Below are 22,838 nucleotides of genomic sequence, written 5' to 3' on the forward strand. Positions count from 1 at the left end.
CTTATAGTTGTATAGATCATAAATTTAGTCTTGGCATAGGTGGACAGTTGTTCTGCTGCTCTCATGGGGGGTTACTCATGTGGTTGCAGTCATTTGGTAGCTTGGCTAGGGCTGGACGTTCTAATATGGCCTCATGTGTATCTCTAGTGGTTGATATTAGCTACCAGCTGGGCATCTCTTTCTCCATAAGGGTGTTTAATCCTCAAAGGGAGTAGATGGCGCTCTTTTACATGGAGGCCTTAGGGCAAGAGGGCAAGAGCAGAATGCACAGAAGTTATATTATGTCATCCCTGCTGCATTCTATGGGTCGAAGCAAGGCACAATGCCATCCTAGATTGTAGGGCTGGGGAATAAGGTCTACCTTTTCATGGCAGAAGCTGCAAAAAAGCTTGTGCTTATTTTAAAATTCGCCTCAATTCTCACTATGATTTGAATGTGTCCCTTAAAAACCATATGTTGGTAACTTAATCCTGAATGCAACCAATTGGGAGGTGAGGCTAAATGAGGGCTCCACCCTCAGGAATAGATTAATGCCAGTTATGAAAGGGCTTGAGGCTGTGAGTTTGATCTCTTGCTGTCTCTCACCATGCAATGCCTTCTGCCATGTTGTGACACAAGCAGGAAGGCCCTCATCAGACGCCAGCCCCTGGATCTTGGGCATCCCACCATCTAGAATTGTGAAAAATAAATTTTTGTTCTTTCTGAATTACTCAGTTTCAGGTATTCTGTTATAGTAGCATAAACAGACTAAGACGATTACCATATGTTTTACCTATTCTTGAATGTCATATAAATGGGATCATATCAGATATACTCTTGTGTCTTTCTTCTTTTAAGCGTTGCGTCCAGTCCACAACTAGGACTCCAGTGGAAAAAACGCAGCTTTTTGAATTTGCACAAGGGGCATCAGTGTCGTGGGGCAGGAAGAGTTGTGTAGTCTGTGGATTCCCTGCAACTGTGGGCAGTGGGCACCACAGCGGTTTGCAGCTGGGAAAGGCAAGGAAATGAATATTCCCATAGAATCAGCCCTGCCCATACCTTAATTTTAGCCAATGAGACCCATTTCAACCTTTTGAACTACAGAACTATAATAGATTCGTGTCATTTTAAGCCACTAACTTGGTGGTAATTTGTTACGGCAGCGATAGAAAATGAAGCTCAAACATTACGTATGTGGGATTCAACCACCTTTTTGTGTTCTTCAGTAGTCCTTTTCATTATTTAATTATTTATTTTATTTCAGATTAATCTGAGGGTACACATGATTAGGTTGCGTTCTTTGCATTTCTAAGGTAAAGTTCAAGTTGTAGTTGAGCCCTTCATCTGGAGGTGTGCTGTCAGTATACCCTCACATTGCACACGTCAGGCGAGAGCTTACCAATCCTCCTTCCTTCATCCCTTTCCTCTATCGCTCCTCCCCCTTGAATTTCCTTTTTCCCTCGTGTGGACATGTTGTTGTTGTTGTTGTTTTTTAATCAGCTTCATATTAGTATTGCATACCTTGGATACTTGCTTTTCCATCCTTGTGATACTTTAATAAGAAGTATTATTATTAGAATACTTCAGCTCCATCCAGGTAAATAACGAGCTGGAGCCTCTGCCTGTGGCCCTTCCCAGACAGCCTCAGGAAGCTTCCTTTCAGGGCTGCAGTGTGAGGCTCTGAGGGCCATCCTTGCTTTCTCGAAGCTGGGTGAGGTAGCACTGAGGGGAGGACTTCCAGGTGATGTTCCTAGGCTGAGTGATCTCCCAGTTAGTGTGAACTGTTTCTGTCTTCGTACCATCCCACCCTCCACCCAGTTTAAAAGAGCCATGTTTTTATTTATTTATTTATTTATTTGCTGGAGTCCCCGATGTAATAGATTCAACCTGCTGTGGTGCCCACTGCCCAAAGTTGCAGGGAATCCACAGACTACCTAATTTTTCCTGCCCACGGCACTGATGCCCCTTATGCAAACAAATTCAAAAGCTGCTTTTTTTCCACTGGAGTCCTAGCTGCCGACTGGATACAATGCGGCCATCACCTGTGGCTTGGGGAGGGGATCTGCCACCTGCAGCCTGCTTTCTGGACCTTCCCAGGGTAGAGTTGCCTGAGGCTTGGCCTATCTCTCTCCAAGTCAGTAGGAGGCAAGCTGGGGAATGCCAGGCACAGACTCTGTGCAGAGACACTCCAGAGGGCAGGGGGAAAAGTCCCCGCCTAGCATGAGGGAGATCCTGGAGGGACCCTGCCTCCTCACCAAAGTCAATGCAGCTGTGCCACAATTTCCTCTCACGGGGGGGGGGGGAGGGGTGGTTGTGTGCACTTGGTTCACTGGGCCACACAATGTAGAGGACCCCCAGAGATCCTGCCAGACACACTGCAGAGGCAGGGCCTGTCTCCGTTTCCTGCCATGGCCAGTTAAGGATTGGGCTGGTTATGGTGCAAGAGAAAGTGGCCTGTGACACCGTTGCTTCTGTGGTCAGGGTTCCTTTGCTTTTTTGGTGCCTGGGAGTGGGGAAGACCCTCTAGGCTGTCCGGGCCAGGCTAGCACACCTTGCCTGGGCACTGGGAAGGTGGCCTCTGCAGGGGACTGTTATGCAGTGTGGGGTGGGGGATGGGCTGTGGGTTCAAGGTGGCAGAGAGAAAATTTGTGGACTTTTGTGCCAGGCATAAGGAGGACCCAGAAGTGGAAATTCCTAGGTGTAGTAAAACTGAGAGTTTGTGGCTCTGTCCTGTGGGGTGGGAGATTCTCTTTTCACTTCTTGCAGCCAGCCCAGGGCAAGCCCCCTGGGTGTGGGAGGTCTCCCTTCCCCTTTGTCACCAGGAACCTCACTTTAGTGGCTCCGTCCTTGATCTCTTCCTTCCTCTTTCTTGTCCTTGCAATTTGTTTCAGTGGGTAGGTTGAGCACCTTGGTTTCTTCTCCTTGTGGTCAACCCCTCAATTTCAAATTCTCTGAGTTCTTATCAATCTAGTTTTTCTCCTTTGGGATGAGCACTTCTGGCAAAAGCTGCCATTAGTCAGCTGTCTTGTCCCCTTCAATAGTTGTTCTTTATAAATTGCTGCTGCTTATATGCCTCTGTGTGAATATACCACAGTTTATCTATTCTACCATTGATAAACATTAGACTCATTTCCAGTTTGTGGTTATTATAAATAAAGGTACCATTAATATTCTTGTGCATGTCTTTTCAAGGTCATATGTCCTTAATTATCTTGGGTATATACCTAGAAGAAGAATTGGTGGCTCGGCACCTGTGGCTCAGGCAGCTAAGGTGCCGGGCACATACACCTGAGCTGGCTGATTCAAATCCAGCCCAGCCCGCCAAACAATGACGGCTGCAACCAAAAAATAGCTGAGCATTGGGGCGGGCGCCTGTAGTCCCAGCTACTGTGTTTTGCCGAAAACAAGACACTGTTTTATATTTATTTTTTCTCAAGAAGACACACGGGCTTATTTTCTGGGGATGTCTTCTTCTCCACGCCAAAATGCATGATGTGGCTATGCAACATATCAAGAAAGAGGAAGGAAGAGATCAAGGATGGAGCAACTAAACTGAATAGCCATACCCAACACTAGGTCTTATTATTGAGGTAGGGCTTATATTTAACAAATGCCTAGAAATCCTGCTAGGGCTTATTTTTTGGGTAGGTCTTATTTTCGGGGAAACACGGTACTTGGAAGGCGGAGGCAGGAGAATCACTTGAGCCCAGGAGTTGGAGGTTGCTGTGAGCTGTGATGCCATGGCACTTTATCCAGGGCGACAGCTTGAGGCTCTGTCTCAAAAAAAAAAAAAAAAAAAGAATCGCTAAGTTGCAGAGTAGGTTAATATTAAGATATTGTCAAATAATTTTCTGAAGTAATTATTGCTAATTTACACACACATCAGCAAGGTATGAGAATTTTGGTTTTTCCACATCTTTGCCATCACTTGGTATAATCAGCCTTTTTAACTTTAACCATTCTTATAGGTGTTTAGTGGTCTCTACATTTTTTTCTTTTCTTTTTTTTTTTGAGCAGAATCTCACTCTGTGCCTTGGGTAGAGTGCTGTGGCATCCTAGCTCATGGCAACATCAAACTCTTGGATTCAGACTATCCCCTGGCCTCAGTCTCCTGAATAGCTGGGACTACAGGTGCTCACCATAATGCCTGGCTAGTTTTTCTATTCTTACTAGAGATTGGGGTCTCACTTTTTGCTCAGGCTGACCTTGAACTCCTGAGTTCAGCCAATCCACCTGCTTTGACCTCCTAGAATGCTAGGATTATAGGAGTAAGCCACCACTCCAGGTCTCTTGTTATTTTGACTTGCATTTCCTGAATTGGAAATGATTTTGAACACATTTTCACATGTTTAATGGCCATTTGGCTATCCTCTTTTCCAGAGTACTTATTCAGAAATGTTTTATGAAATGTAATTTAAAAAACTGATGGTTAATCTTTTTCTTGTTGATTTGTAGGGGTTCTTTCTATAGTCTATGTATCAGTCTATTGTATATATATATGTATTACAGTTAGCTTATCTTTTCTTTTTTTTTAATGGCCTCTTTTGATGGATAGAATTTCTTAATTCAGACAAAGTCCAATTTATCAATTTTTTTATGATGACAGCTTTTTGTATTCTATTGTGAAATCTTTATCTACTCCAATGAACCTTGCTTGTCTTTAAGAGTTTTATAGCTGGCTGGTCACAGTGGTTCACGCCTGTAATTCTAGCACTCTGGACAGGCTGAGGTGGGTGGATCATTTGAGTGTATGAGTTTGAGACCAGTCTGAGCTAGAGTGAGACCCTGTCTCTAGTAAAAATGAAAAACTGAGGCAGGAGGATCACTTGAGCCCAAGAGTTTAAGGTTGCTGTGAGCTGTGATGCCACAGCACTCTACCAAGGATGACAAAGTGAGACTCTTGTCTCAAAAAAAAAAAGAGTATTATAACTATAACCATTATGTTTAGGCCTTTTATCTGCTTTAAAGTTTTGTATATGGTGTGGGGTGGGGCTGCAAATTTATTCTTGGGCATGTGTTATTCCAGCAGCATTTGCTGACGAGACTGTTTTTATTCCTATTGAATTGTCTTCACATCAGGTGTGTCTTTTTCTGTTCCTTAAAGGGGAATTTCTAAATCAAGGACACCAAACATCTTTGTGTTGGATCATCTTTGTCCTCCATATGTGCTATTTTCTAATGGTTTTAATCTCATGATTATTAATTTTGCATTTACTATCGTTACTGCAAGTTTTACTTCATGCCTGAATTTGATTTTCACCTATGTCTATTCTAGTCCTTGTTATTTCTGATATGCAGGCAGTCCCCAAGTTACAAACATCTGACTTACGTACAGCTGGCACTTATGAGTAGAAGCTATTACAGTAAGTCCCTGATTTACAAACATCCAACTGACACATGGCTTACACTTAGGAATGGAAGCTATTATAGGTAAAAGGTATCTGTTACAACTTACGTACAAATTCAACTTAAGAGCAAACCTCCAGAACCTATCTCATTGGTCATCCAGGGAACTGCTTGTATTAAATAGATCTGTTATGCTGCTGTTTGTTTCTTAATTTCTTAGTTCTCCAAAGTCCCTTTTCAACTTTTCCTGTTATAATATTATTTATCCTGGAGCCCTTAGAATATTAAATTAATATTCCTATTAAGTTCTCTTATAAAAGTTTTTTTTTTTTTTTCAGATGGAGTCTCACTTTGTCACCTCTGGTAGAATGGTGTGGCGTCACAGCTCACAGCAACTTTAGAGTCTGGGGCTCATGCGGTTCTCTTGCCTCAGCCTCCTGAGTAGCTGGGACTATAGGCTCCCGCCACAATGCCCAGCTATTTTTAAAGGCAAGGCCTCACTGTAGCTCAGGTCTCGAACTCCTAAGCTCAGGCAATCTGCCCACCTCGGCCTCCCAGAGTGCTAGGATTACAGGCGTTCGCCACGGTGCCCAGTCAGTGCCGAACTCTTGTAGGAAATTGAGATACGTTTTTTGACATGTGTTATCTTTATATTCTGGGTTCTTTTTCCATGATATTTGTTTTCACTTTTGTAGATTTCACTTGGTCATGCCTAATGTGGAGAGCTTTACTGAGTTCTTCTATTTGCTCTGATAGAGTGTGGGTAAATTCTCCTTGGCAAGCTTCTCACCTTATCTGGGATCACTTTGTTTTCCCCTAAGACTTAGAGTTTGAATATTGGATGGTAGTTTCGATTCACCTTTAGGCCTTCTGACTTTTAGTAATGGTGAACCAGTTTCTTCAGGCCAATTCTCCCACTGAAAACAACTAAAAATACTGGATACATTATATTATAATACCTTCTCCAAAGCACTGAGGATTGGCAACACAGTAAAGATTGACCACATGAAAAAGGAAAGAAAAATGAAAAAGCATGGAAGCTCACTAGTAAGACAATATAGACTTTAGAGTAAAAATAATTACTAGCATTCAAATCATTACTCGATTTGAACCTTCATACAAATGTTTTGATGCAATAGAAAGAGATAACAATTAATATTTTCTTGGTTCCTAATAACATAGACTTGAAATATAAAAGCAAACGCTGAGAGTACTTCAAAGGACACTTAAACCCACAATCATAAAGGTGGATTTCAGCCTACTTCCTTCAAACATTGACAGTACAGGCAGAAAAAGCTCTCTCTCTGAAAAACACAATGGATAAATGCTTTTTTAAAATACAATTTTTATTTCAGAATAAAATACATAGATATGTTGCAAAGATAGTACAGAGAGTTTCCATATCCTCTTTACCTAGGATCCTTTAATTTGTAGATCTTAAGTAATTATACTACCTTTGTAAAAAACTAAGAGGCTTGGAGCCTGTGGCTCAAGTGGCTAAGGCGCCAGCCACATACACCTAGGGTGGTGGGTTCGAATCTAGCCCAGGCTCACCAAAACAACAATGACGGCTGCAACCAAAAAATAGCCAGGCGTTGTGACGGGTGCCTCTGGTCCCAGCTACTTGGGAGGCAGAGGCAGGAGACTCACTTGAGCCCAGGAGTTGGAGGTTGCTGTGAGCTGTGATGTCACGGCACTCTACCCAGGGGGATAGCTTGAGGCTCAAGCGTCTCAAAACAAAACAAAACAAAACAAAAAAACTAAGAAACGAACATTTCTCTTAACTAATACACAGACTTTATTCAAATTGTACCAGGTTTTCCAGGGATTACCTTTTTCTTTTCCAGTATTTAGTCTAGGATATGCACATAGCACATTTTGCATATAGTTCTCATGTGTCTTTAGTCTTCTTTGAGCTGACATAGTTTCTCAGTCTTTCCTTTTTCTTCAAGATTTTGCATGTTCAGCTGTTTTCTAGAATTCCTCGATTTGGATTTCTTTGCTGTGATGTTTTCCCATGATTACATTTGGGGTTACAAGTCATGGAAAGAATACCACAGAGGCAAAGTATCTCATCACATCATATTGGAGGTATGTGATTTCAACAGGACTTATCAGAGGTTAACTCTGATCACCTTGTTAAGGTGGTGTCTACCAGGTTTCACTACTGTGAAGTTACTATTTTTCCTTTTCCATATTCTATTCTATTTTTTCCTTTGAGACTGTTGCCCTAGGCTAGAGTATACTGGTGAAATCAGTGTGATCTGGGTTTTTTTTTTTTTAAATTGCAGTTTCGATTTTGCCACTCAGTATTGGTCTGTTCAAGATTTCTATTTCTTCCTGATTCAAGATTGGGAGGTTATGTGTTTCCAGAAGTTTATACGTTTTCTTGATTTTCTAGCTTGTGTGCATAGATGTTTTCATACACAGTGGATGGTACTTCATTTTTCTGTAGTATCAGTTGTAATGTTTCCTTTTGCATTTCTGATTGAGCTTTTTTTCTGTTTTCAGTTAATTTAAATAGTGATCTATCGACGCTCTTTTTAAAGAACCAATTTTTTTGTGTTAAGTTTCTTTGCATTGCTTTATTGGCCTCCATTTCATTTAGTTCTGCTACCTTTTGGTTTGATTTGTTCTTTGTTTGGTTCCTTGAGGTGTGCTGTTAGGTTGTTAACTTATGATCTTTCTCTCTTTTTGAAGTAAGCAGTTAAAGTTATGAGCTCCTCCCTTAGAACTGTGATGTCACTGTCTTTTTGGCATTGTTGATTTAAGGTCTATTTAATCTGTTATGAGAATGGCTACCCCTGCTTGCTTTTGGTTTCCATTTGTGTGGAATATGTTTTTCCACCCCTTTACCTTGAGTCTATAAGAATTTTTTTTTTTTTTTGAGGCAGAGTCTCACTAGGTTGTCCTCAGTAGAGTGCCCTGGTGTCACAGCTCACAGCAACCTAAAACTCTTGGGCTTAAGTGATTCTCTTGCCTCAGCCTCCCAAGTAGCTGGGACTACAGGTGCCCACCACAATGCTTGGCTGTTTTTTGGTTGCAGTTGTCATTGTTGTTTAGCTTGAACCCACCAGCCTTGGTGTATGTGGCCAGTGCCCTACTCATTGAGCTATGGGCACTAAGCTGAGTCTATAAGAATCTTTGAAAGTTGAACAGGTTTCTTGGAGAGAGCATAATTTAGGTTGTATTTTGTTTTAATACATTCATTCAATCTATTTTTTTAAGTGGGGCATTAAGACTGTTGATGTTCAATGGTGGTATTGATATGTGAGACACTGTTCAGTCCATCATATTAACTGCTACCTAGTTCTTCTCTTTTCTCCCTTGTGTTACTGTTTTATAATAACTGTGAGCTTTAACTTTTGAGTCTTTTTACACTGATGGGTATTGATTGTTCATTTCCACATATAAAATACTTTTAAACATTTCCTGTAGGGAAGTTCCAGTGGTGACAAATTCCCTTTATGTTTGATTTTCTGGGAAGGACTTTACTTTTCTTTCACTTATGGAACTTGGTTTGCAAGATATAAAATGCTTGGCTGTCAGTTATTCTGTTTAAGAAGACTAAAAATGGAACCTCAAACCCTTCTGGCTTGTAAAGTTTCTGTTGAGAAGACTTTTTTTCCTGAAGGGGTTTCCTTGTAAATGGCTTGATGCCTCCTTTTAACAGCTTGCATAATTTTCTCCTTTACTTCAACTTTGGCCAGACTGATGACCATGTGCCTTGGTATATTTGCTATGAATCTTCCAGGCATATGAAGAACATCTTGTTTCTGCATATCTAAATCTCTGATGATAATACCAGGGAAGTTTTCTTCAATTATTCCCTCAAATAGGTTTTCCATGCTTTTTGCTTTTTCCTCTTCTCGGGGATACCCATGATTCTTATATTCATTCGCCTCACATAGTCCCATATTGTTCAGAGAGATTGTTCATTCTTCTTGACTGTTTTTCTATATTTTCACCTTACAGGGTTAATTCTAAAGCTTTGTCTCCAACTCCGAAAATCTTTTTCTTTTTGACCTAATCTGTTCTTAAAACTTTCTACTGTTATTGAAATTCTCTAAATAATTCCTTTTTCTTTTTCTTTTTCTTTCTTTCTTTTCTTTTTTTTTTTTTTGAGACAGAGTCTCACTTTGTCACCCTTGGTAGAGTGTCATGGCATCACAGCTCACAGCAACTGCAAACTCTTGGGCTCAAGTGATTCTTTTGTCTCAGCTTCCCAAGTACCTGGGACTACAGACGCCTGCCTCAATGCCCAGCTATTTTTTGTTGCAGTTATCATTGTTGTTTAGCTGGCCCAGGCCAGGTTCGAACCTGCCAGCATCGGTGTATATGGGCGGTGCTGTAACTACTGTGCTCCAGGTGCCAAGCCAATGATTCTTTCATTTAAAAAAAATTCTGTTATATCTTATATTATCTGTCTCTTTAGAGAATTTTTCATTTATGTTCTGAATTACTATTTTTTGGTTTCTTTGTGTTCCTGTTCAACTTTCTCATCAATCTCATTGCTCTAGCCATCCAAGTTCTGAATTCCATATCTGATATTTCAAGAATTTTCTTTTCATTAGAGTCTGTTGCTGGAGAGTTATTGTAATATTTTGGAGGTGTCACAATGGTTTGTTTTTTCATGTTGCCAGTGTTCTTATGCTGGTTCTTTCACATCTGAAACATTTTCTCTGTGCTAAAGACAGATAGGTTTGTGGTGCACCTGTTTTACTCTGCTGGAAATTCTCTTATTTAGTGAAAAGGAGGAGAAGTTCCTGAGTGACACACTTGGGTCTTACTCAGGAAGATTATCTTGGCGAGAGAGGGGCAGATGTATTCTGAGCCTTTAACACTGCTGCTGTTTGGTATCTTGTGTCTCACTGTTCCTCTGTGGTTGTCACAGGTGGTTGGCACATTGCAGAGTGAGTGATTGGCCCACCTAGTTCCTTTAACAGCAGCAATTGTTGCCTGTAATGGCTTGAGTGCTGCCCTGTTCAGTTCTGTGGGTAGCAACTATCTTCAGCCTGGGTGGCTCGAGCACTACCCTGCCCAGGTCTATGTGCTATTGTGATTGTTGGCCCATGGCAGCTTGAGCACTGTCCTGCCCCAGTGTCCAGTGTCTTGAGCAGTGTCCCGACCGGCTGCAATGATGGGGATTGTGGTGTAACTGCCTGAGCTTTTGCTCTATCGAGGTTCCCTATCAGTGGTGGGGCTTGCAGCACCTGCCTGTGGGACATGGAAGAGCCCCAGGCTTCCCCACTCCCTCCTCCACTTGAGAGGGGTGATAGGAAGGTGGTAGCAGTGAGTGTGATCCTCAGGTAGATATAGCACTCTGAGTCTGAGATCTCAGAATGATTCCAGCCGCAGCGCCGAGGGGTTGCCAGCCAGTATGTCCTCATTGTGCCTTCTCTTTGGAACAACACTGTTGGGCAGTCTCCAGTCAGCTCTCTGTGTTGGTCCCATGGGCTGCTGCAGTGGAGGGTCCCTCCTGCCCCTTGGATTACAATGTCGGGGGGTGGGGAGAAGTGTGGAGCCCTGCAATTTTCTCTGCTGTCCTTTCCTCACATGCAGATCCCTTTCTTGTGTACCTCTGATCCCATGGAGTGGGTCACCTCTCCTGTCTCCTTGGAAGCCCCATGTTGCCTCTCTGTTGATTGCTAATGCTCTCTCTTTGATGAACAATCTGAAGGTGAGTATCTACTTGCCACTTCCAATCCTCTCTGTAAGAATGGCTTGTGTAGGCTGCTTCTAGTTGGCCATTGTGCTCTGTACCAATTGTAACTTTAATACATGGAGTTATTTTGAAGATTAAATGCAGTAATAGATACCATTTTGCATAATAACCACATAGTAATCACTCCCTAAAACACAGATTTTATTATGATGAGTAATAAAGTGTTAAAAGCATTCATTCATCTGTGGGTCACTAAGGGCATGTGGAAAAAGTTGCATTACAGAGAGATGATATATGGCACTTCAGAGCAGAAGTACCTCTAGTGACAGTACAGAGTTTTGAGTGTACCCTAGGGTAGAGAGAGCAAGGGTGAAATGTTGCTTTCTTATTTTGTTGCTCTATTGGGTACAAGGTGTGTCTGAACTGAAGTATGTGTGTGGGATTATGTTTATTAAGGTTGTGGGTAATGAGCACCTTCACCTGGCACCAAAAAAACGCTGCGTGTCTGGATTTTTCTAATTCCAGATTTACAAAGAATGGGATAGTACCCTCAGAGAGTGGTCTGCTGTCTTCCTAGCTACTGCTTCGGGGAAAGCAGGATAATAATGGAATGTGGAACCAATGCTCGGGCACAGTTGGTATAGAAGTTACCATTCTCTTATCTCAGCCTTGAGCCAAGTCTGGAAGGAAAATTGAATACCTTTTCCCTCTCTCTTCCTCCTTCTCTTTAAATTTCCTTGTCTCTGTGCTTAGGTGTTGGAATGGCCTCCTCTTTGGCTCCTGAAATCCCCTGATATCTCACTGTGCCCCTGGAAAGATGTTTCTGGGCCATATACTCCAGCCAGAGGTGGCTAGAGTCCTCTCTCCCTGATCTCCCTGAGAGTGGCTGGTGTAGAGATGTCTCTAGTCAGCCATCTTACTCTGCCTCTCAATGTTCTGACTATCACTTTCTAATAGCAATCTGCATGCCATGTTCAAGCAAGGCTTAAGAAGGTTATGGAAAAATCAATGGCATTTCAAAATGAGGCTGTGAAGTGGCATAGGTTTGGGCTTGTTGCTGTTACCCTCACCAGTGAAAAGTAGAAGCTGACTTCACGTCTTCCTGTTTATTCGGTCATCAAAAATAGCCTATTGGCCTCCAGATATCCAGTGCCGTCAAAAGTTTCCCTCTGGCCATGAGATCCAAACCAGGATAGTAGTCATTTACATTCTAGTAACAATGTAATTATATTAATAATATAAATGTATTTTTCGGGGTAGCAGTACTGATAGGCTATTTCTAAGAATTGGTAAGGTGAAGGGACCTGTCAGTTTCCTCTAATTCACATCTAGTTCTGTGTCTTAAGGGCTGTGTCCCTAGTTTTATGTATCAGCCAGTCTCTGCTTGTCCTGAGGTAACTAGCTGATCCCCAGTCTGCAGCCTACTTCGTTCTTTCCCTTCTGTTTCAACCTATTTCAACCTCCTACCTTCTGCCCCAACGTTAAGACTCAGATCCATGGGGATTCATCATTCATTCGCCTTTGTTTTACACGACTTCACTGGGCTATGACTTATCTGCCCCTGCTCTCTCTTCCCGGTGTAGCGATGGAAACATGACTAGCCAAACCCTTAGTTGGCTAGCGTTTAATGTCCCAGAGCCTCTGCTTCCTTGAATCGTCCAGAGCACCTTGGCATTTGAGAAGACATAAGAGATTGTGTATAAGTGTGTGTAGGGTGAAGTTGGAGGTCGCAAGACTTAAATTTGTGAATGGTTTCAGTGAAAACGTTCAATAGCAATGTTACTTACAGGTACTGGAGAACTGACAGGGACAAAGGACAGGCAAAAGCCCAGTTGTCCACAGAAAAGGAATTTACGTCTGCTTCGTTTTTATAGCTAACTTTGCCACATGCACAATAATAACTACGCATGTTGTTAATATGGGGCCAGTGACATTAATTGTAAGCTATTTTTGCTTACCGTGTGACATTGTTTTCAGCGATTTTCACACTTGTGTTGATTATTGAATACGGGCTGCTGCCCACGTATTCTGCTCACATGGAAAAAAATTTTCAGGGAACAGGTCTTTCTGAGATTATCTCGCCTAGCTGCCTCCTCTCTTTTCTTATGGCCTGCATTGGGTAGCTGTGTTGAAGAGGTCGCTGTGGGTGAAAAATGCAAGGAAAGAAAACCTATGTAATAAAAGGTGTAAATTTTCCTTTACAGTATGAAAACTGTTCCTCAGTACTCAGCATATATAGCTTATATTTACTGTATGTGCCTTTTCTCTGTTTTATTTACCACCTTTGATTCCTGGGAGATTAAATCTGCACAAGCGTAGATACATACTAATATGATGAACTTTAAAATGTTATTTTCCTTCCTTTATCATCAATGATTATCATGTAAAGTTGTTATGAAGGCTTTGTGACAGAGGTTATACTAAAATTGAAAGTATATGAACTTACTGCAAATCATGTAAAAATTAGGTATGTTTTTAATGTGGTTTCTCAGATTGATTAATTTATGCAATCGAATTGTTCTGCTCTCTTGTAAACATACATTCACACTTTGCAAACTTGCACACCTGCAAAGCCAAGTGCAGCGGTATTTATGACATTATCATTGTCTCATCAAGGATGATAACTCAGTCAGGTTACCTTTTAAATCTCACTCTATTGGCCATTATATATCACCTTCCTGTCTCAATGTAGTGCAGATGATTCCATTAAGGGCTCAAAGGCCAAAAGTATTTTAAACATCATCATTTTAAAACATCTTGGCACTTATGAAGTGTTGGTACCTTAATTTAGAAATAGTTTGAAGTTGTTACAAAGTTTTAACAGTATAGCAAACCATTTTCCCTAAAGACAGGCGCATCAGTATGAATTGGTGAATTTTTTTTTCCATCAGGGATGTGTGTGTCTTTAAAAAATTACTTTTTCTCTGTATTGAAAACATGACAAGAATATGCCCTAATAGGTTTCACTCTGAGTTTTAACCTAGATTCTAGAACTCAGAAAGAAATCTGTTTCTCTCTCTTTTGTGTCTTTTAACCCTATCTTCCACTATCCCTTTGTTCCCTCCTTTTGGCATTTATAAACACTACCTGTAATAGGAGGTGTTAGGTGCTGGGGATCCAGAGGTGAAAGGATATAATATTTGTTCTCAAGGGACTAAGTATAGTTGGTGAGAAAGAAGAAAACTAAGCTAATTATGGTATTAGTCGTACAGTGGTCGGGAAAAGCTCCCTGGAAGGACGTGGTAGAGCCAGAAGGATGAGAGATAGCTAACAAGGAGATGGCATTAATCTTATTTGGGATATTAATGGTATTAAGGTATGATAACTTTTCGATACCAAAAATGGAAGTGTATGGAACTCCAGGGCTCTATAACTCCATAAAAGCAAATAACAAGCTGGCAAAACTGTCAGAATCAACTTTTGCAGAACTTTGGTATTTAGTCAAAAACTTAGAACCACCAGGGGAAAGCTCACTGAAGAAAGTTGCTGCCTAGCAGAAAGGGAGCTCTCTGGTGTTTTAAATGATCTGCATTCCATTTCCCACACACTAGATCAGAGGCAGCCATGAAGACAGCAGCCTGTACTCCTGGTGAAGGTTGTCAAGCGCTGGAGGGAGTAATATGGACCTGATTCTCAAAAAATTGTGGTTGTATGTTTTAATCTGTCTAGCAGCTCCCTGAGGGATTAATGCAAAGTCTTGCCTTTGTTTTGCCCACCTGACTCAAGAGCATTTGCAAGACTGGGACAGCTTCCCAGATGGCATTTGCCAAAAGCATTTAAGGCAAAAGTATTATCTTTAGCAGCTTGGAGCAATAGATACCAGTAAAGACCAGCAATAGATAGTCCAAAAAGCCTGGGAAGAAAAAGTGGGAAAGGAGCTACGTGGGAGGAGACCTTTTAAAAGTCTCCATGTAAATCAGGGAATTGAGAAGGCCAAGCACAGCCCGAGATTGGACACATGCTCAGAAAAGGCCTGAGAAGACCCTAAGCTTCTGTCTCTTATTGACTTTTAGGTTCTGCAATAAGCAGGAAGTAAAGACAAAGACAGCATTATAAGTGACTGAGGTAAGCACAGAAGGAGTGTCTCCAAACAGAGCCAATCTCCAGAGAGTGTGGGAGAGTTTTAAAAGTTCTTTCTCCTTTAAACAATATATTTTTGGGCTCCAGGTGTTTGTGGAAACTCTGTTAATACATGCCAACTGACCACTAAGCTAACCGAACAGAACACAGCTTCAGTGGCCCCTACTACAAATAGACTGTACAAAAATCACTGAGGAAAGTAACTAAAACAACAGTAGCCCCAAATAAGCAGCAACGACAAAGAAGACAATTTTGACTTAATTTTTATGTACATCCAGTTATTCTAGAATTATTTGTTGAAGAGACTATTCCTTCTCCTATTGAATGGTCTTGGTACCCTTCCTGAACATCAATTCACTATAGATACATGGATTTATTTCTGGATTATCAGTTCTGTCCTATTGATCTGTACATCCTTATGCCAGCACCTCTCAAATATTCTAGCCTTGTATAATAGTAAAATTTTGAAATCAAGAAGTATGAATCCTCTAACTTTGTGTGTGTGTGTTTTTTTTAAAAAGGATTGTTTTGGCTATTCAGGGTCCCTTATCATTCCATGTTAATTTTAGGATCAGCTTTTACATTTCTGCCAAAAAGTCTATTGGGATTTTGGTGGGTATTGCAGTAAGTCTGTTGGGGTGGCCAACCCTTTTTCTCTCTGCTTCATATTGGAAGGAGAATTGTCTTAGGCCACACATTAAATAAACAAACACTAACAAAAGACAATTAGCAAAAGAAAAAAAAGGTCCGTGCATACTTTTTGTGATAGGCAACACCACAGATAAGAAAAAAGCCCCTCCAAAATTGGCATGTGGCCTGCAGGGTGCAGGTTCAATACTCCCCCTTAGATTACCTTGGAAGTATTGCTGTCTTAAAAATACGAAGTCTTCCAACACATGAACATGAGATTTCTTTCTATTTATTTAGGGTTTCTTTAATTATTTTTGACAATGTTTTATAGTTTTCAGTGCATAAGTCTTCTACCTCTTTCATTAAATTTATCCCTAAGTGTTTTATTTTTTGAGGAGATACTATTATAAATGGAATTATTTTCTCAGCTTTCTGGAAACTGAATTGTTTCTTGCTAATGCACAGCAACACCACTGATTTTTGTGTGTTATGTACACCCGGCCACTTTGCTGAATGTATTAGTTTTAGTACTTTTCTTATGGATTCTTTGGGATAGTTTTCCTTGTTCATTTCCAGTTTGGATACCTTTTATTTCTTTGTCTTGCCTAATTGCTGTAGTGAGAAGTACCATCCAAATGTTGGATAGTAATGATGAATGTGTCACTATTTTTTTTGTTCCGGATCTGAGGAGGAACGCTTTCAGCCTTCACCGCTGGATGTAATGTTAGCTGTGGGTTTTTCATAAAAGCTCTTTATAAGGTGTAGCAGTTCTTTTTTCTAGTTTGTTGAGATTTTTGCTCATCCAAGAGTTGAATTTTGTCTGTATCTATTAAATGATTATGCAGTTTCCCCCATTCATTCTGGTAATGTGGTGTATTACATTGATTAATTTTCTTATATTCCTTATCTTTCTAAATATAAGAAATATATGTTGGTTATGTTTTATAATCCTTTTGATAGGCTGCTGAACTTGGCTTGCTAGTATTTATGAGGATTTATAAATGCAAAAATTTATATTTATAAGAAATACTGGTTTATATTTTTCTTTTTTTGGTGATATCTTTGTTTGACTTTGGTATCAGGGTAATACCAGATTTATAGAATAAGTTGGGAAGTTTCCCATTCTCTTATATGTTTAGAGTTTGAGAAGGATTTCTGTTAATTCTTCTGTGAATACTTGGTAGAATTTGCCAGTGAAGCCATCTGGTTCTGGGCTTTACCTCTGTTTGCAGGTTCTGTTGGAGTCAGGACACCAGGCCTGCCCTCTGGTCTCAGTCCACACAGCTAGCTTCTGCTTGCCAGGCCAATTGGAGTCAGGGGACCACGCCCTGCCTGCCAGTCTCGGTCCACTACCTGGCAAGCTTCTGTTCATAGGCTCTGTTAGAGTCAGAGGACTACACTCCGCCCGCAGGTCTCAGTCCTCACCTGGTAAGCCTCTGCTCACCAGCCTGCTGGAGGCAGTAGAGCACGCCCCAGTAAGCCAGTGCTCCACGGTTCTGTTGGAATCAGGAGACCATGCCCTTGCTCTCAGGTGGCAGCCTACGCTTATCAAGCCTCTGCTTGCAGGCCCAGCAGGGACCAGCCCTGTCTGCTAAACTCAATCCACTTGGGGCAACCACTCTCCTGCTTGGGTGCCGTCAGAGCTGGGGGTTCTGCACCCCGTCCTGCCAGACACATCCCAAACCGAGGGTCAACACTGCCACTGGCCGGGCATAATCGTAACCAGGGGACTGCTCCTCCACCCACTGAGGGTCCCTTTCTTCCTACACCCTCTTTCTTCCCTGTTAGTCACAGATTCTGTCCTGATGGTTGGCGGTCCACACTATGCCTGGGTCTCTCAGGACAAGACCAAACACTCTGTGCTCTCAGGGGGCAGAACTTCAGACTGCCATGTGAGGGGGAAAGGGTGGACTGGGAGTTTGGATTTGTGGGGGAAAAATATCTGTTCGGTTTTATGCCTGGCGGGGTGGTGTCTAGGTTCATAAGTGAGACCTCCCTGGAGAAAGAGACCTAGAGTTTGGTGGCTCTCTCCAGCGAGGTAAAATGAGGTCTTCTATTCCCGACTCAGCCTGCTGCAGGCCTCCTGCTTTGGGGAGAGGTCTCCCATCTTCTAGTCAATAGGCTTTGTACCTGTAATGTGTTTTCTTGAATGCTCTTTTTTTTTTTTGTTTTTGCAATTTTTGGCCAGGGCTGTGTTTGAACCCACCACCTCCGGCATATGGGGCCGGCGCCCTTGAATGCTCTTTCTTGGAGTTACAGCTTGATGAACTTCTTTCTTGGCTCAGATCCCCGTCTTTGGCTTTGTAGAGTCTGATTCTGTCCAATTTTTCTTCCTCTGCTCAGGAGCCTCTGAGGAGGGTTGCTACCAGTCAGCCATCCTCCCAGAATTCCCATGGTTCTGGGCTTTTCCATGTTGAGATGTTTTTGATTACTCATTCAGTCTCTTAAAGGTCTGTTCAGATTTTCTATTTCTTCTTCAGTCAGTTTTGGTAGTTTGTGTGTTTCTAGGAATTTGCCTGTTTCATCTAAGAATCTAATTTGTTGGCATATATATGTTCACAGTATTATTTTATGATACTTTTTATTTCTGTAAGGTCAGCAGTAAATGCTCCACTTACTAATTTTAATCTTCTGGGTTTTTTTTCTTTTTTTTTTTTTTTTGAGGCACAGTCTCATTTTGTCACCCTGGGTAGAGCGCTATGGTATCATAGCTCACAGCAGCCTCAAACTCCTGGGCTTAAATGATCGTCTTTCCTCAGCCTGCCGAGTAGTTGGGACTATTGACGCACACCACGACGCTTGGCTATTTTTAGTAAAGATAAGGTCTCACTCTTGTTCAGGCTGGTCTGAAACTCCTGAGCTCAAGCAATCCACCCACCTCAGCCTCCCAGACTGAAATCTTCTGTTTTTTTCAACAATCCATCTATCTAATGGTTCATCAATTCTGTTGCTGTTTCTAAAGAACTGAATTTTTCTAAAATGCTTTTATCTTCTATATTTTGTTTATCTCCCCTCTAATCTTTATCATTTTATTTCTTCTGCTTGCTTCGGGTTTAGATTTCTCATCTTTTTCTATTTCCTTAAGGTATGCTTTTTTTTTTTTTAAAAAAGGCATTGATAGCTAAAACTTTCCCTTTGCACACTGCTTTTGCTGAATTCCATTAGTTTTGATATATCTGTTTTTGTTTTCATTCATGTTTTTTAAAAAATTTCTCTTGTGACTTTTTCTTTTATCCAGTGGTTATTTAGGTTTGTGTTGTTTAATTTTCACATTTGTATATTTTGCAAATTTCCTTCCATTACTGATTTCCAATTTCTTTCTCTTGTTTTTAGAGAATGTACTGAGTATGATTTTTAAAAATTCATTGAGATTTGTTTTATGGCCTAACATATTGTCCATCCTGGAGAATGTATACTTGATAATACATAGTTTGCTATTTTGGAGTTGACTGTTCTATAGAGGTCTATTAGGTCTATTTGTTTTATAGTGTTGTTCAAGTCTTGTATTTCCTTATTGATATTCTGTGGAGTCCATTTTTGAAAATAGGGCATTGAGGTCTCCAACTACTATTGTAGAACTGCTATATCTCCCTTTAATTTTATGTATGCATGTATTGTGGGGCTCTATTAGGTGCATATGTACTTATAATTGATATATCTTCTTCATGGATTGGCCACTTTAAGCATCATGCAATATCCTTTTTATCTCTTAACAATTTTTTCCTTAATGTTTACTTAGATATTCATAGTGGTACGATAGCTCTCAACTGGTTACTGTTTGTATGGAATAGCTTTTACTTTTAACCTATTTTCTCCTGTAGTCAACATATATTTGGATCATTTTCTTTTATTGTACATTTCCCCAAACTTTGCCTTTTAGAGTTTAATCTGTTACATTTAATATGATTACTGATAAAGGCCTTACTCCTGACTTTTTGCTATTTGGTTTTTTTATTATATGCTATTCTTTTCTCCTTCAGTTTTTCTATTACTGCTTTCTTTTGTATTTTATTATTTTTTTAGTTGTGTGCCATTTTCATTTGTTACTCATTTTTTATCTATATTTTTCAATTAGTTTCTTAGTGGTTTCCCTGGGGATTATAATTAACAAGTTAACTTAGGACAATGTCTTTTAGATTAATATCAACTCAATTTTAATAGTTTACAAAAACATTTGCTCCTATATGGCACCATTCTTATTTATGTTGTCATAAATTACATCTTTATATATTATGTACCCCTCAACATAGATTTATATTATTTTATGCAGCTGCCTTTTAAATCATATATTAAAAAAGAGGAGTTATAAGCCATAACTACATTTAATAGTGTCTTTTGTACTTACTTATATAGTTACTTTTAGTATGAGCTTTTTTATTTGGATTCCAGTTACTGTCTAGTGTAGCCTGGAAGATTTCTTCAGTATTTCTCATAGGGAAGTTTTTTTTTTTTGAGACAGACCCTCAAGCTGTCATCCTGGGTAGAGAGCTGTAGCAACACAGCTCACACCAACCTCCAACTCCTGGCCTCAAATGATTCTCCTGCCTCTGCCTCCCAAGTAGCTGGGACTACAGGCACCCGCTACAATGCCCAGCTATTCTGGGGATGCACCTGTCGTTGTTTGGTGGCCTGGGCTGGATTCGAATCTGCCAGCTCAGTTGTATGTGGCTGGTGCCTTAGCAACTTGAGCTACAGGCACTGAGCCGGGAAGATTTTTTTTTTTTTTGAGATAGCTTCTCTTTGACACCTCGATAGAGTGCCATCGCATCGTAGCTCACAGGAACCTCAGACTCTTGGGCTCAAGCTAGTCTCTTGTGAGTAGCTGGGACCACAGGTACCAACCACAATGCCTGGCTATTTTTAGAGAAAGGGTCTTGCTCTACCTCAGGCGATCCACCTGCCTTGGCCTCCCAGAGTGCTGGGATTACAGATGTGAGCCACTGTGCCCAGCCACCTTAGGGACGATTTAGACCAGCGGTATTTAGCCTAAAAGAAGAAAAGGATACCTCTGAGGTTTGGTGGACCAAATAATGATGGGAGTTAATTTACAGGGAAAGTTCAGGGACTTAATGGCTCAATCGGGAGATGGTGCTGAGACAAAAGAAGCTCCTATGTATGCCTTACCCACGTCTATCACCTGGCCAAGAATTCAACCTACAATATCGAGTATTAGTCTTCCCAAGCTCTTGGAAACAAAGCTTCTATTGGCTCACTGCAGCCTCAGCGCAGCCAATTGGCTGCTTCGCTCTGTAGGGGTCACTGTGGTGCGGGAGGCTCGTGTCCCAGCAGGCCTTGCGGCATCGCTTCCCTTTTCTCCGCGTCGCGGCATCGCTTCCCTTTTCTCCGCGTCGCCGTGCCTGACTGGTTCGTGTGGTGAGCGGGGAACGGTTTACCTCTTTGTGAAGAGGAAGGAGGGAGGAAGAAGGCCTATGGGGAGGCCAGGACTGGGCATTGACTGAAATAAAACTGATTGGGAAGTGAAGGGCGGCTTAATTGGTGGCCACAGACTATATCGTTGGCTGCCGTAGAGGTAGCGGTCTCAGGGCTCTGTGAGGCTGTTGCTTGAGTAGGCCACAGCCGCCATGGCCGTGAACTTTGGGGATCACAATAGCGGATTCCGCCACAATGACGTGATTAGGTTCATTAATAATGAAGTACTCATGAATGGTGGCAGCCAAGACTTTTACGTGGCTTTCAGCTCACTGTCCTGGAGTGAGGTAGAGGAGCGGCTCCGGGCTGTTGTGGCTGATTCACAGGTGCCGCGCGCCATTAAGAGGGCCTGTGCCTGGAGCGCGCTGGCTTTGAGTGTGAGAGTGGCTGCGAGGCAGCGTGAGCAGCATGCATACAGGGTCAGACGGCTCCAGGAGCGGATGGAGGCGCATGAGGCAGCGTCTTGGGCTATGGCGGCTGAGCTACGGCGGCTGCGCGAGGAGTCCCATGAGGCAGCTTCACAGTTGCACTTGACGCACGCTGCCCTGCAGCAGGCGCTATTTGAGTGTGATATGCTGCGAACAAGGCTGTTTCAGATTGAGAGGTCTGCTCAGGTCGCCCCACTGGGCCATGAACTAGTGCCTATGCTGCGAGTTGAGCAGCGTGGGGCTGTAGCATGGCCTGTGAATGCAGATCAGTCGAGAGAGGTGGTGGCCAGGGGGGCACATGCCAGCTTTTATTTTGAGGCCCAGATGCCAGCCACTGCATCTGTTATTTATGTGCCAGGACCCCCAAATCCTTGGGCCCAGGCTGTACAAGCCCCTCTGCCAATGTCAGTGCCGGTGCCATGCTCATTCCCATTCCAAACACCAGTCCCCACAGGATCCCCATTCTTGCCACCTCAACCACCTGTAGTCATGGAAGCAGAAGCAACAGTAGTCCCAGTTCAGATGCCTCCTGTGGGTATCCCCCAACCTGGCCCTTGGGCTGCAGTGGGCTTCCAGGAGGAAGTGTCCTCTCCATGGTACCAAAGGAGCTATATCCAGGAGGAAGGTACTCAGATCATCCAGGGGTCAGCCAGTCTGGGAGACAGTAGATGCCACAGGCAGAAGCAAGGTCCAGCAGGGCCTGAGGAGAAGAGTTCCCTCCTGATCAGTAGTGGGAATAATAGCAAAGAAGAAGATTCAGTGGGACCCCAGGGAACTACCCTCCTGGGCAACAATGGGACCCATAGCCAGGAAGTAGAACTAGAGAGTCCCCAGGAAACATCCTTACTTGGGGATACTGAGCAGGACAACCAAGAAGATACAGAGATGTCCTGTGTGATAACCCCACTGGGGGAGGGCAGAAGCTGCAGCCAGGAGGAAGATCCTCAGGGACTCCAGGGGATGGATCCCATTGTAGACAAAGGGAGCCCAAACCAGGAAGATCTTGAGAGTCCCCTGGAGAGTGTTTCCCTGGAGGATAGAAGCTCTAACCAGGAAGGAGTTTCAGAGAATCCTCAGGGGACTATCCTCCTAGGAGCCAGTAGAAGTTACAGGCAGGAAGACTATCCAGAGAGTGGCGAGGAAGACAATCCAGAGAGTGGCGAGGAAGACAATCCAGAGAGTGGGGAGGAAGATAATCCAGAGAGTGGGGAGGAAGACAATCCAGAGAGTGGGGAGGAAGACAATCCAGAGAGTGGCCAGGAAGACCATCCAGAGAGTGG

The 22,838-nt window shown here is 42.2% G+C and overlaps 1 protein-coding gene across 1 annotated transcript in view; it reads left to right on the forward strand.

The window, feature by feature from the left end:
* The first annotated feature begins 21,282 nt into the window (after positions 1–21,282).
* TEX13C (TEX13 family member C) overlaps positions 21,283–22,838 on the forward strand; it is a 2,427-nt gene continuing 871 nt past the window's right edge. Inside the window, exon 1 of the mRNA XM_023508118.1 lies at positions 21,283–22,834. Coding sequence (XP_023363886.1) covers positions 21,283–22,834 — 1,552 coding nt within the window. The remainder of the gene's footprint in view (positions 22,835–22,838) is intronic.

This window comes from Otolemur garnettii, unplaced genomic scaffold (genome assembly GCF_000181295.1).
Source record: "Otolemur garnettii isolate 467f Iridium unplaced genomic scaffold, OtoGar3 scaffold00224, whole genome shotgun sequence".
Classification (NCBI taxonomy): Eukaryota; Metazoa; Chordata; class Mammalia; order Primates; family Galagidae; genus Otolemur; species Otolemur garnettii.